At 35.3% G+C, this 13,989-nt stretch overlaps 4 protein-coding genes across 5 annotated transcripts; 1 reads left to right on the top strand and 3 right to left on the bottom strand.

Annotated features, from left to right (window-relative positions):
• Positions 2,632 to 5,212, bottom strand: LOC109357814 (probable WRKY transcription factor 31). Its single transcript, XM_019601872.1, has 5 exons — positions 4,808 to 5,212; positions 4,585 to 4,677; positions 3,937 to 4,446; positions 3,492 to 3,605; positions 2,632 to 3,247 (listed from the first exon to the last, which is right to left on the bottom strand). Exons 1-5 carry the CDS (start codon positions 5,069 to 5,071, stop codon positions 2,633 to 2,635), a joined length of 1,596 nt encoding a protein of 531 aa, XP_019457417.1. The 5' UTR covers positions 5,072 to 5,212; the 3' UTR covers position 2,632.
• Positions 6,042 to 8,452, top strand: LOC109358332. 2 transcript variants are annotated; one of them, XM_019602500.1, is made up of 3 exons: positions 6,044 to 6,292; positions 7,182 to 7,205; positions 7,699 to 8,452. In XM_019602500.1, exons 1-3 carry the CDS (start codon positions 6,100 to 6,102, stop codon positions 8,043 to 8,045), a joined length of 564 nt encoding a protein of 187 aa, XP_019458045.1. In that variant the 5' UTR covers positions 6,044 to 6,099; the 3' UTR covers positions 8,046 to 8,452. The 2 variants fall into 2 exon arrangements, with proteins under 2 accessions (XP_019458046.1, XP_019458045.1); XM_019602501.1 differs by lacking the exon at positions 7,182 to 7,205 and having other exon boundaries at positions 6,042 to 6,292.
• On the bottom strand, positions 8,929 to 11,123 carry LOC109358329 (fatty acid hydroperoxide lyase, chloroplastic). The gene is made up of 3 exons (XM_019602494.1): positions 10,663 to 11,123; positions 9,816 to 10,197; positions 8,929 to 9,713 (listed from the first exon to the last, which is right to left on the bottom strand). Exons 1-3 carry the CDS (start codon positions 11,068 to 11,070, stop codon positions 9,067 to 9,069), a joined length of 1,437 nt encoding a protein of 478 aa, XP_019458039.1. The 5' UTR covers positions 11,071 to 11,123; the 3' UTR covers positions 8,929 to 9,066.
• On the bottom strand, positions 12,472 to 13,914 carry LOC109358333 (uncharacterized membrane protein YuiD-like). Its single transcript, XM_019602502.1, has 5 exons — positions 13,663 to 13,914; positions 13,422 to 13,578; positions 13,268 to 13,318; positions 13,078 to 13,170; positions 12,472 to 12,997 (listed from the first exon to the last, which is right to left on the bottom strand). Exons 1-5 carry the CDS (start codon positions 13,839 to 13,841, stop codon positions 12,935 to 12,937), a joined length of 543 nt encoding a protein of 180 aa, XP_019458047.1. The 5' UTR covers positions 13,842 to 13,914; the 3' UTR covers positions 12,472 to 12,934.

The raw sequence follows: 13,989 nt of genomic DNA, 5'->3' as shown, positions 1-13,989 counted from the left end.
GAGAGAGAGTGAGCAGTAAGCAGGTGAGGGTGGGAGGTTGGAATAGGGGTTAGGAATTAGGAGGGGGGATCAACACTTATTGTGTCTTTTTTATTTAAGCACCATATTCTATACCAATTGACATTTTCTATCCATTTTCCTGTATCATCAATATGATTTTGACCAATATTTACAAATCAAAATTAATTAATTTAAGATAGAGAGATAAGGTTATTCTCACATAGATGATTTATGTTTATTCTATACTGTTACCCACTAACTGTCTAGGCTAGCTACTGGATTTCTGTCTAATTATATCAGTTAGTTGGAACAGTGCAACTTCCTTAATTTGACTATTTGTTGTCATAATTTTTTATATGAAATTCATTTTTGCATTTAAATTTAATGAAGATACATTTCTATCTTCACTATCATTAAGTGTATGTTATAAGATACTTACCACAAAAGACTTGATAATAAAACAAAGTTGTTACTTTTATGATACAGGGGAAAGCTAAACAAAACTTTCAGTTTTTTTTTCTTCAGGAAACTTGCATTTTTATTTTTGAAAAGAGACTAATTAAAATGAATTATTTGCAAATGTGAGTGACGTGGATTAGAAGGTAAAATGGCGTGAGTGAGAAAAGAACCAAAAGATGCTTCGATCACACGAATGCCACGTGGTCCAGTTTTTATTTATGTGTTATTTTCTGTGTATGAAATGAAAAAGGTATTTCGCGTAATAATATTGGGAAAAAGAACAAAAGCGGGGCCAACCTGTACACGTGGCTGGCAACACGTGTGGATTAAGAAAATAAACAACACGTTTTATTTGTGTGGGCTCCAATGTTCCACGTGTTTGATAATTGCTACAAGTAGCACTTAAGTGAGACTCAGCTGAGTTTGATTTGTCTCCAACTAGAGTATTGATTAAGTGTGTTGGAAATAACTGCGAAAAATTATATTAGTTCAGCAATTAATTATATGTATAATTGTTTATAGGTTGAATTTATAATATATAGTAGGGATATATACACGACAATGTGAAAGTAGGGATGATAATAGCATTGTTTTGATTTGAAGTTTGAAGCATGATGCTGAGTGTGGAAAACACAAGAAATATAAAGAGTGTGGAAGTTTGTTCTCCACAAATGAAACTTTATTAACCGACAAATTAAAATGTGTAGTAGAAGAATAGAATGACGTTTCATGCTTCATGTTTGCTTTAACGTTCCGTTATGTATAGTATGGTGGTGCCAACTGCGACTAATAAACAAAGATCAAACCCAAAGAAAAAATGTCATCCTTTTGTCACATCTTTCATGGTGACTGGACCTTAAATTGCTTCAAAGTGCTAATTCTTTCTCTTACACACTCACACAAAGTAAAGTGTAATGATTAAAAAGAATATATATATATATATATATATATATATATATATATATATATAAAGTTAATCTCCATCCTATCCATCAATTTTAGGGAGGATTACAATTAATTAGCAGATCTAAACTATTAGATATACATATAATTGATAGCTAGGATGTGGAGTAAATTTAAAAAACTTACTATTATAATAAATGGATTCTCACTCGTATATATCGTTACTCACCCAAAAACATTACATTACTATGATTAGAAATGAAAATAATTAATACAGATCATCCAATCTTTTTTAAATGATCATTAATTTAATAACTAACTTTTATTATAATTATTTGTGATTTGTTATAAGATGTAGATTTATTGCTTATATGATAACTTTTATTATAATTTTTGTATAATGTTTTCACTTGAAACAATACTGATAGGTAAATAAATCATGGACATAACCTTCCAACTCTTGGATACTTATAGCAAAACATCACTTCTTATTGATAGTCATTATCCTTCCCCTTTTAGAATGGTAAAATACAACACTAAAAAATAATACTAATAACAATTAAAATTAATTTTTTTAATTGATATTACGTGACCAGATCTATGTTCTCCACAAATTTGGTATTTGATTGGGTTGTGTTGATGAGGCAAACCATTACATTGCCTATGTTGCATCTATTATTGTATTTCTGTGGTACTAAGTATATATGTAGTCGGATGAGGATTTGCTGTCCCTAACCACGTCCTTGGCCAATCACAATGAAATAAAATTAATAAAGTTATAAATATTTAATTTTTTTAATAGACGTGACATAATAGGATTGGTACGAGAAAGTAGATCTTGTCCATATGTAGCCTACTTAGGCCATCTTTCTACACACCATTTTCAGGACTCCTTTTGTCTCACCGCAACTATCTTCTATCTTCTCTTCATCATTTACCTTTTTCCATTACAACAATACATAAATCAATAAACCACATCAAAGACAAATCAACCTTCCATCCATTTTCATAACATCCGTACCAAATCATGTGGAACAAACTAAATATATGCCTTGGTTTTTTTTCGCATATCTTATTTTTCAATTTTTTTCTTTGACATTTGTTTTGTTTTTCTATATCTGCTGAGACATGACAAAGAATATCAACTATATGTCTGACAATAAATGTCCCATGACTCATACCAATGAAAAAATAGAGAAGGAAAAATAAATTAACCTCAATAAAACGAAAGTAAAAAAAATGAAAGAGTAATGTGTGAACTAGGTAGTTATTAGTTGTTACTTGATGTAATATTGCCATTGCTGTTATTGGATGTACTAGTGTTGTTGTTGTTGTTGTTATTATTTGGTTGAGCACCACCAATGATTGAAGTAATAGCTGCAGCCAAAGCTGCAGTCAAGTTAGGATCAGCTGCAATGGAAGCACCAACTGTGTCAGCAATTTGTGGCTGTTGCTGTTGTGATTGATTACCATCTTGAGACATTTGAAGACCAGAAAACAGTGATTGGTTATAGAGTGCTTGACCAATTATCTGAGGCAATAATGAAGGTGTGGAATTGACACCTTGCTGGAAGGGGATTTGGAATTGAGTTTGGGGCTTTGGTAAGTGTGAAGTGTTTGGAGGTTGAGTTAAGTCCAATGTGACAGTTGGGAATGGTGCTGATGCTGAGATAGTTGCCATGCTTGAAGAGCATGGAAGGAGTGTTCTTGTGAGGAAGTTTGCATTCATTAGGCCATCCGCGCTTGACATGGATCCTGAAAGCAGCATTCTTGCAGCTGAAGAAGTTGTTTGTGCCATTGCCATAGCTGTAGGAGGCAAAGGGTGGTTGTGATTTCCTTCATATGTTGTGATAAGTATTGTTTTGTCTTCGGCACACCTTTGTACCTATTCATATATGTATCAAATATATATAGTTACTTACAAATATGGCACTTTCTTTTTTTAATCATGGCCTACCTTCTCAGAACAAACCTATAACAATTTAGTATAATGATATGTCACATAAGTATACAACTTAAATTGCTATTAATTTTAGCTAACACAGCACAAACCTCAACAATGAGGGAGAATTTGATAGAGCTCAGAAGCAAGAGCAGTAAATTAAGGTTGAGAATGGGCATAAACATACCTGTTTTCTTACAGGGCAACCTGAAGCCATGGTGCACCGGTAATATGCTCTAGGACATGGGTTTCCTTTGGCCATCTTCTGCCCATATTTTCGCCATTGACACCCATCAGTGATCTGAGACAATAAACAATTTTCTATCACATGAAAGGAAAATAAAGAAGCTACACATAAAAAAACATATTAATTTCTACAACTTATGGCTGCAGCACCTGATAGTTTTTTGAGAAAAGTGTGCAGCATACTACTTGTGCGCAAAAATGTGATTTGAACAACTGACAAATTCTCATGATACTTAGATAGTTTATGAGAAAACTATGCATATTTGTGCACAAAAATATCATTATCATATATGGTGAAGGTAGTCTGAAATGTGAATCAATAATACTGCTTTAAAAACAATTTGGCCTTAGTAAATTGTGAAATTGAAGTACACTGACATAATTACCATGGGTGCCTCTGATCGAGCTCTAACCGAAACTCTAGCCTTCCTCATAGTGGCCTCAGTTTGATCATTTGTAGGACTAAACCTTGGAACTCTATTAGTACTCAAAACCTGATCTGGTGGACTATCCTCTCTCTCAATTCCTCTATGGATTTCCTTTTTGTCTTGATCAAACACTACAAGTCCTTCATCACTAGCATCCCCATTCTTCATGTGATTCTCTAATTCCTTGGAAGCCACCTCTCCAATATCAGCAGCATTAGTAGCCAACCCAAGATCCATAAACTGCCTTGGCACTAAGGCTCCTCCATTCCCACTTTGTTTCTTGTCTTTTAGTTTTCCATCAAACACTTGTTGGTGTTGTTCTTCTGTGTCCTCACCCTTCTTTTCTTGCATCAAATTCAACAAATGCACATGCAAGTCATTGTAATTGGATTTAGCATCATCAACCAGGCTCCTCAACCGAAGATTCTCCACCTTCATTCGCCTCAGCTCCGCTTGAAGAACAACCAGCTGAAAGATGAACTCAAACAGATAACAAAACATATGAATTGTCAATCATAAACGACAACAACATTAAGAACTAATCAATGATAAAATATTAAAATTTCATCCAAAAACTGAACTTTCGTAGGACATAATTTTGTTTACCTTATTCTTAGTTCTTTTTTCTTCTGAATTTAGTGAGATATCATCGTCCACCATAGATTGATCACTGCTGGTAGTACGAAGGTTGAGACCAGTCTAGTAAAAGAATTAAACATTCATGAGCACACCAACATCTTATATTTGAACCCTTTTCAGATAATTGAGAATCATAGAATCCGTAAGAATATAATATATATCTATATATATAGGATAAAGGGTGACTCACGTTTACTTTGAAATCGAAGATAGGAGTAGTGGTGGAAGGAACATGATGATGATGATGATGATGTATGTGAGGTGGTGGTGCAGAGGTAGAGGAAGAAGCAATATTGTTAATGTTGTTATGATGAAGAGAGAAGAAGTCCATCTCATCAATGAAGGGTCTCTCATTGTTATTGTTGTTGTTGTTATCTTGAGAGGGTGAAGGACTACTGCAGCTAAGGTTGACTTGGAAGGGTTGTATACTGTTGTTACTATCTGTGGCATCCATGTTTATTAATGATGTTTTTTCAACATGGGTTGGTTACATTTGTTTGTTAACGAGGATCTGATGAATGGATGTTGAGTCCAACCACTGTGGCCATCAATTTCAATGGAATAAGAGAGAGAAAGAGAAGAGATGAATGTGGAGAATGGATGTAGTGTTAGTCATCAATTCAGTTTTTTATTTTGACTGAGTAAGTAGAGACACTTCACATTGAGAAGGAATAGGTTTATAGGTTTGATCCTCATAAAACGGATCATTGCATGCTTCATTCATATTTTACTATCTCTTATACATTCCTCTAATTCTTCTCTATGTATATTCTTTTCTCACACTCATATATATTCATATCTTTTAGGTTAGTGTTATGCCCTCTCCATTGACTTTCTTTTTAAAAATGTTATTTTGTTAGATGATATCCAACCAATATACTCATCAAGGTTGGGCATGTGAATTTTGTACACCAGATCCAGTGGCCTTTATGGACACTGACCCAATACAAGACCTGGGCCTCAGGGTTTAGGACACAGAAGAACACCACCAACAAGTGGTCAATTTCGAAATTACTATTGTATTAAAATGTCATGCTTTCCAAAAACATGCATTATTTATGAAAGTTCAGTGAAAATATGTAATTACTAATTATTGCTATTGTTGGAAATATCACAACCAATAGTGTTAAAATTAATAAATGGTTTTATAACTAAAAATTAGAAAAGAAGTTACCATAAGATAAAGTTACTTAATATAATAAAAGTGTTTTCCATTAAGTATATCTCTAAATGTGTCCATAAAACTAAATAAGAAAATGAAGTTAGTACAAAAAGTTTAGAACAGAGAAAAGACTGAAGGGGGAAGAAAAGGAAGCTGCTTCTCTTTTGCATTAATAAACTTGAACACTCACTTACTCTCTCTCTCTCTCTCTCTCTAAAGATCTCAACTTGATTTCTCTCTCTCTCTCTCTCTTACTTCTCCCTCTCTCTCTCTCTCTCTCTCTCTCTCTCTTCACTGCAACAGTAATCAATATCAATTGAATGGGTTCAATGAGGTGTAGTGGAGGTGCAGTGAGATTGGGTTTGGGTTTAGTGGCTTTGTCCATTGCAGCTTACATTGTGGGTCCCCCTCTCTACTGGCACCTTGTTGAACTTCTTCAATCTTCTTATGCTCCTTCATGCTCTCCTTGCCTCTGTGATTGTTCTTCACAACCCATTGTTTCTATTCCCCAAGGTATATTATCTCTTCCTGGGTTCTTAGATCTCTTCTCAAAGTTCACAACTTTCTCATCAATTAAGCTAATTTATCACCTCATCAATTACTAGGGTTAAGATCTAATCAATTTTCATTTCTTGTAAATAACAAGGCATGCCCTTCTTTTTCTATTCTTAATTTGGTTTCATCAACGCATTTATTTGGACTTTGAATCTGAATATACAAAATCTATGAGATCTGATTCTTATGTTTTATGAGTATGATTCTAATTGGTGGTAAATTACTTTGATCTCCCTGAGATTTAACTAAACTATATTCAATACATATCTTGCTTCAAAGGTTACACTTACCCCCTCTCTCTGTGGATCAGGGGGTCATTGTAAAAAGAGGGCTCAGATTTTTTGAATATACTAAACCTCAAGGGATGTCAATTTTAATATATCAATTAATAGTTTAATACTATTATTAGTAACAAAATGTGGCATCATATTTGGACTGCTCATGGTTGCTTCAATGATTCAAAATCATGAAAATTGATTCACATGTCTTGACTAATCCACAAGTTTAAGCAATTTATTAATTATAATAGTGATAGCTCTTAGGTGATATGCACACAACATTATCTATTACCTCTTGGCTATAGCTTCACATGGTTAATCATTAGCCTTCTGCATAAGTTGTGGTAAAAGTGTACTGGCATCACTTACTTTTAATGCCTTTGGTTATCACTAATAAAATTTAAAATTATTTGTTTTGTTTTTACTTTTATTTATTTTTCGAGACTTTTGGTACAATTTCAGTTCCTGTTGAAGATGGTTGTTTTGTCACAATTTATTGCTCCTTTCTCTTGATCTAACTATAAATCAAACAAGTTCTTATTATAGTTTCCTTGTCTGTATCTGTGCAGGGCTTAGCAACATTTCGTTTGGAGGTTGGTTTCTGTATTCTAAATTCTAAATGAACTCTACGACTTTATATAGTACACACTTTCACAATAGTAGAAGTTGAAGTAGCATATTTACTCTCAATTTAAGCAGTAAGCTTCCTTGTTGTTTCTCCCTAGATTAGATCAACCTTCAGGATCTTAAATCTCATGTGCCCTGTACGCTTTTGCCTTTCTAAATAGAGAAAAAATCATTTTTGATTTCTGCATTTTTTTTATCAAAAACTCTTCCTACTTTTTATATGACCAAAATCAAACTCTTCCTACTTTTTATATGACCAAAATCAAACTCTTCCTACTTTTTATATGACCAAAATCAAACTCTTCCTACTTTTTATATGACCAAAATCAAACTCTTCCTACTTTATAGGGACTACAAACATATTTAAGCCGTCAACAAATATTTGTTTTTAATTTCTGCATTTCAGATTCAACACCTTTTACAATCTTTTATTTCTTTTCTTGACTAATTGTTATTTAGATTGTGCAAAGCACAACCCTGAGGCAAATGCAGACACAGAGCAAAATTTTGCGGAGCTGTTGTCAGAAGAACTGAAGCTACGGGAAACTCAAGCTTTGGAAAATCAGCAACGTGCAGACATGGCTCTGCTCGATGCCAAGAAGATTGCATCTCAGTATCAAAAGGAAGCAGACAAGTGTAATTCAGGGATGGAGACATGTGAGGAGGCAAGGGAAAAGGCTGAAATATCAATACTGGCTCAGAAAAGGCTTACTGCATTGTGGGAACAGCGAGCTCGTCAGAAAGGTTGGAAAGAAGGGGTTGCCAAATCTCATACTCAGTCTCAAGGGAAAGTACAAACTGCTTAGACATGGTATGGCCTTAATGGAGTGATTGTGGCATATTAGTTCTAGTGATTTTAAATGCATGTAAGGCCAAATGATCACGGTTCTCATATACAGAGACAGAGTTAACTCTCAATTCATTCCTGGAAAGATTATAGTGTTATCAGATGGGTCTTTAAAAGTTATTTTATCACCAATTAAGCTCTTAGAAGATTCAAGACAATGTTAAATTGAAGGACTTAATTAGGGACAAAAAACTTCCAAGGATTTATTTGGCGACATTATAATTTTTTAGGACGAAATTGAGGGGTTTGTAAGTTGGTTCAGTTTTTTTGCTTATTCACAGAAGTGTAGGTGAATACAACAGATTGTATTTTTGTTGACTAAGGACTAAGGTGTGTAATGAATGTAACTGGAAGTAGGTCCCCTCATCTTTGTTGTGCCAGAAAAATAACAATGCAGGTCTTGGAAGCAATTAAGCAAATAATGAACATTTTGAGCATACAATGCAAATGCTTCCAATAGAGAATATGGCATTACCTTCAAACACTTTTGGATTGAGAGTTTAAATTTGAAGTTCAAAATAGTAATTTCAAAACCCAAAGTTATATATGTTACATGTGTATTTTAACATATATGATTTGGGCAACTTTACACATGTGCTGTTTTTAAGTAACCCAAGGTCACATATGTGTTATGGTGTGCAAAATGTGGATTGCAACAACAACCAATTATTAGTTTCACAATTGCACTAAGTGGGGTTCAAAACGTGTAATGTGGGGTTTAACTCTAAACTCCCTTTGGATTTTTGGTTATGTGAATCAGGTAGGCCATCTGACCCCAATTTTCTATGCCACTCAGGAGAGGCACTCACATTGAGATTGACCTCTGTATATATGGGATTAAGTGCATGTCAAGTTAATACTAAATAATATGAATTTGGTTTGTCAGACATTGTCAATACTCTAGTTTATATAATCATTGATAAATAGTTATTACATAATAATTTAACTTGAGGAAAGAAGGCATTCTCAATCCTGGGACATTAGGCCTTTATAAGGGCAGTGATAGAACCTCCATCCCCCTTTATGGAATCATACCTGCGAAACAAGTAAGCCACAATCAAAGCTGCAGTGAGGGTCACATAGTCCTTCCCTGGACATTGTTTATTTGACGTGCTGGGTGTCCCGCTTTGGGGTCCATTGGACCAATACAAATAGTTCAACAACTCAGCTCCCCCTTTCGCCTTAGTGAACCGGTCCGGTATAAAACGGTCCGGTTCGTCAAACACGACCGGGTCCCTCATTGCAATCTTCTGGTACCCCAACAGCAACTCTCCCTTCTTGACATCGAAAGCCGAATCATGCGAGCTGAGCCAAAAATCCTTCCTGGCCCGTGCATACTGCAAGAGAACCGGAGGGTTGAACCGTAGGGTTTCATAAACCACAGATTGGATCAGGTCCATCTCTTTGATAGAATCGAAACTCAACGTTGAACCCCCTGTTTCCCTGGCTTCTTTTCTCAGCCTCTGTTGCAAACCGTTGGAGTCCTTCCCTATTGCTTCTATCAAACTTGGAAGAAAAATGGAGAACCCACCATATGCATTAAAACCCAGCGTGAAAAGTAGGTTGTGGATTGCCTCTTCTTCACTCAACCCGAACTCCATTTTACCTTTCTCTATCACTTCCTTGCCTGTTATTATAGTTCATTCATTGCACATCAAATAAAATATCATTGGTACATAATAAGTTAACATAAATATTTGGTAGGTATTTAATAGTATTGAGGAGTGACCGTGTTGTTTGATGAAGTTGTAGAGATTGTTGTAGTCTCGGCTAACGAGGAAGAAAGGATAAGGGAAGGAATGAAGAAGGATTTCCTCAAGGGGTTGGAGGACACCAATGGAGATGGTGGGACTGAGCTGGAGGGCGAGCCATCGATTCATCATAGCGTAGCCGGAGTTAGCAATGTTAGGATCGAGAGATGGATCAATACTTGTAATGACCTTGAAGAGGAAGGTGAAAAGGAATTGTTGGAGTGGGAACAAGTAAGTTGCGGATGTGGATTTGGAGAGACTTGCTTCTATGTTGTCGCACAGTATGTCTAGGTTTGAAACCAGTTCCTGTACCCATATGCTGGATCCTCCTTTTAGTACATCCATACAGAACTTCTTCACCTGTTGTAACTCAATGCTGATTACTCATCAATATCTCAATTCATCATTGCTCATCTAATCATTCTATGTTACTAAAAATTCATTACAATATCATCAACTCTAATGCTCAGATATAACTATTATTGAACCTCTGTGAGAATGGAACCTTTCAGGGTAATAATGTTACATCATCCTAATTTTTTTATGCATTCTCCTCTCCAATACCGGAGAGCATACTTAGCCAATTTCCGGTTTTAGTATCTACGATTTTTTTTAGTTTTGAATGTTGATTTTAGTCTACAATGATATGTCTAACACTCACATGTGTCTTTATTGTTATAAAAATCAGCTCGAGTCGGTAACCGCTCATTCGATCAATCTTGTGTCAAAAACTAAGATTACCTGGTTCAACTTAATTAATTTAAGCTTAAAATCGGTTTAAAAATACACCTTAGTTGACATTTATTAGTAGTAGTAGAAGAACACCTTGGAATGTTGAGGTTCAGAAGTATCTAGGTAAGCACCAACTCTAATATTTCCTGTGAAAGCAAGGCTAGGGACAAAATCTCCTACAAGCACATCCTTCTTCTCAACCAGTTCCATATCGAAGAGATGAGAGAATGATTTACAATCAAGAAGAGCAATAACGTTAGGATTGACGTTGGTGAAGAAAGGAAACGAAGGAGGAACATTGGTACGGAACACAGTGCTCTTGTACTTTTCCATTCTCTTCTTAAAGAAGCTCTCCTGTTTCTGGAACCAGTAGTAGTCTAATCTGTCCGATATGGGACCCAGAAGTGGCCAACCGTAGCTTCCAGGAATTTCCCGGACCGGGAGGCGAGCCGGAGGAGTTGTTAAAGAGGGGGAAGGTGGCACCGGTGGCAGTAGCGACATGGTGGTTGTGAAGAAGGGAATGGTATATTTGGGGTGTGTTACACGTAAATGGGTGAGATAGATGATAAGGTCATCATAATCTGTGTCTGTCTCTCTGCTCTCTTATGATTGATGGTGGGGTCGGGATTCGTGTTACACGTTCGTGGGAGCTATCCATTTTCTCCATTTACAAACATTATTATTACTATTTATGTACATCAATGACAATTTGGTAAAAATCATCAACTCATCAACTAATTCTGGAAGGTTTCATTTCTCAAACAATTTTGTCCCTCCAAAATTAGAGTCAACCACATATATCTTAAGAAGGCAATAGCAAGCACATGGGTCTGTCATAAAAGGGGTTCAAATAAAATCAAAATATTGTTATTTATTTTAGCTTAACTTTTCAGTAGACAACAATAATGGAAGAAGACAAGAAAATGTAACTCGTGTCTTCAGTTCTTCACATTTTAACTGAGATCTAGTTCCATCTTAATCACCCATAGCTCCATTTTAATGTACCTTTATTCAATCCCTGAGATTAATGTCACCAAACTGATTCTTCCATGCTGTTGGACATTAGTTCTGTGTTCCTTTTAGTCTTCTCGGACTTTACTACCTCACAAGTCACAGTAACATAACCAAGTAACCTTACTAAGTTTTTTCTATCAATATAATTAATTACAAGTCATAAAACTACCGAGCTTGATTAAATTACATTTAATCATGTTCCTCTTTTTTTCTTTCTATAATTGGGAAGAAGATCCTGTGTTTAGCACTCTCTTCTACAGTTCTACAAACAAAGTTGTATATAGATGGACCCAAAAAAAGAACATAGGAATGTAAATTATTCAAGCACCTGCTCTATGATGCTTTAAAAACGTGTGTAACTGCTCTAATATACCTTTTTGTATTCCAAGATTCAGGGTCTCACACCGGAAGGTCCAATACTTAAGATGATCTCAACTCACAAGGTGGTCTATTTTCAAGGAGCAGACTTTGACCTGTCCTTTTGTCCTTGGCTGCTTAGTTTTTATGCTCAACCCATCTTCATAAGTAAGATGATCCTCTGAGCCTAAAACACGGATTCTAAATTAATTAAAACAGTAACAGTGAACTCCTAATGCATCTAACCATTACCATGCATTTTTCTTTGATCTCAAACCCAGGCTATGAAACTTGAGGATTATCAGGGAAACTTGGGTCAGCATCATCAAATACTTTTGGTTGTAATATTTTCCAAGTGAGTTTGTTATTGCTAAAATTGATGGTTCTCTCTAAATCATGTACTGTGTATGGTATCTTTGAGCCTTCTCTCAAGTGAGTTTGTTCTGAAGTGAAGAAGTAATGGTATACAAACTTATTTATATTGGAAGAGTCAGATTATTGAGACTCTTGAATGACTATTCAGATTCCTCTTTGATGATCAAACATAATTTTATTAAAGAGAGATTGGTTAACCTGTTGCATGAATAGACACATTAGTCTCTCTAAAACACTTTCCTATGAAGTTTTCAAAATTTCTCAAACCGTGTATAAGACGCGTCTGTCAAATCCATTAAATTCAATATATGAAACTTATAATATAAGAAATTTGTGGTAATATGTACTATTCAACATAATTGAAAAGAGACATTGATTTTGATCCAATGCGAAAGAAAGAAACTTCAACATACTTTATGTGAAATTGTGTTTGATGATCAATTGAGGGAAAGTTATTGATGAAGCAGGATCTTCCAACACGGAGGTGAAGCACATGAATGTAGTGTGATCTTTATAACAGTGGCATTGTTGCAAGAACATGAGGCTTCCATGATGGTGGCGTTTTGGTGATGCAGTTGGATTTGAGAGAATAAGGTAAAAGGCTATAACACATGGCATCTCAATTGGAGTTTGTAATAATATAAAACGCTATAACACATCCCAGTAAGCCACCAGCAGCAACCTGTAGAAAACAAAACATTAGTGAATATAAAGTGGTAGCATTAACAAGAGTCAGAAAGAGAGCACCCCCTAATTCAGCACCTGAAGTGGAGTATGACCAAGTGAGTGGCGGAGAGGTCTTACATTGGACAAAGGATGTTCTGGAGGTAGTTCGCACACTATTTGATTAAGCACCTTTAATGGAGATAATAGACATGTTGTGAAGATGTAAAGCAACAGAATAATAATAATAATAAGACATCAATTATGATAAAGAAAAAGAACAAGTTACTTCTGCTTGGCGACCTGCATGGAGTCTAACTCCTGAGGCATCATACATTACCTACAACACACACACACACACACATTATCACACACACATTATCACACACACATTATGACAGTGTTGATAATAGTATTCATGAAATTGATATAAAAAAACATACAACGGAAGCCAAGACAATGGAAATAGCGAAAGCGGGTGAGGAAGTGCCATGTTGGAGAGCAATAGAGAGTGCAAGAGCGGAGACAGTAGCAGAATGTGAGGAAGGCATTCCACCTGAATCAAGCAACCTTTTTGAATCCCATCTCTTTTCCTTATACCTATTATATAATCACATAATTATTATTCATAATTATAGCATGGATCTGATTCATATAAGATAGAACAGAGAAAGAGAGAGATACCAGGTAGTGAAGATCTTCAGAAACTGGGCAAGAGCGAAGGAGAGAAAAGCGGAGAATAAAGGAAGGTTGGAAGGAAGGAAGAGAGAATGAGAAGAAGAAGAAGTTGATGTTGTTGTTGATAATGATGATACCTTTTCCATGCTTGCTGTTAAATCTGCCATTGTCACCACTTCCCCCATCGCTCTCTCTCTCTCTTTCTTCTCTCTTCTCTTCTTTATGCTTCCTCCTTCTCTAAGCAAACTAATCTTTTATTTATTAATATATATTTATATATTTATTAAAACTCGTTTACTTACTTTTATATTGCTATTTTACCTATTAATAAAA

Source organism: Lupinus angustifolius, chromosome LG10 (genome assembly GCF_001865875.1).
Source record: "Lupinus angustifolius cultivar Tanjil chromosome LG10, LupAngTanjil_v1.0, whole genome shotgun sequence".
Classification (NCBI taxonomy): Eukaryota; Viridiplantae; Streptophyta; class Magnoliopsida; order Fabales; family Fabaceae; genus Lupinus; species Lupinus angustifolius.
This window is presented reverse-complemented; position numbering and strand designations above follow the sequence as displayed.

Coding starts and splice junctions, on each gene's coding strand:
- LOC109358329 (XM_019602494.1), bottom strand. CDS start 11,070: ATGTCGCTACTGCCACCGGTGCCACCTTCCCCCTCTTTAACAACTCCT. Junction 10,198..10,662: donor CTGAACCTCAACATTCCAAG/GTGTTCTTCTAC, acceptor GAGTTACAACAG/GTGAAGAAGTTCTGTATGGA. Junction 9,714..9,815: donor CAACTTCATCAAACAACACG/GTCACTCCTCAA, acceptor CTATAATAACAG/GCAAGGAAGTGATAGAGAAA.
- LOC109358333 (XM_019602502.1), bottom strand. CDS start 13,841: ATGGGGGAAGTGGTGACAATGGCAGATTTAACAGCAAGCATGGAAAAG. Junction 13,579..13,662: donor CTGAAGATCTTCACTACCTG/GTATCTCTCTCT, acceptor ATTATATAATAG/GTATAAGGAAAAGAGATGGG. Junction 13,319..13,421: donor CCATTGTCTTGGCTTCCGTT/GTATGTTTTTTT, acceptor TGTGTGTTGTAG/GTAATGTATGATGCCTCAGG.
- LOC109357814 (XM_019601872.1), bottom strand. CDS start 5,071: ATGGATGCCACAGATAGTAACAACAGTATACAACCCTTCCAAGTCAAC. Junction 3,606..3,936: donor CTCGATCAGAGGCACCCATG/GTAATTATGTCA, acceptor TTATTGTCTCAG/ATCACTGATGGGTGTCAATG. Junction 3,248..3,491: donor GTTGCCCTGTAAGAAAACAG/GTATGTTTATGC, acceptor ATATATGAATAG/GTACAAAGGTGTGCCGAAGA.
- LOC109358332 (XM_019602500.1), top strand. CDS start 6,100: ATGGGTTCAATGAGGTGTAGTGGAGGTGCAGTGAGATTGGGTTTGGGT. Junction 6,293..7,181: donor CATTGTTTCTATTCCCCAAG/GTATATTATCTC, acceptor GTATCTGTGCAG/GGCTTAGCAACATTTCGTTT. Junction 7,206..7,698: donor TAGCAACATTTCGTTTGGAG/GTTGGTTTCTGT, acceptor ATTGTTATTTAG/ATTGTGCAAAGCACAACCCT.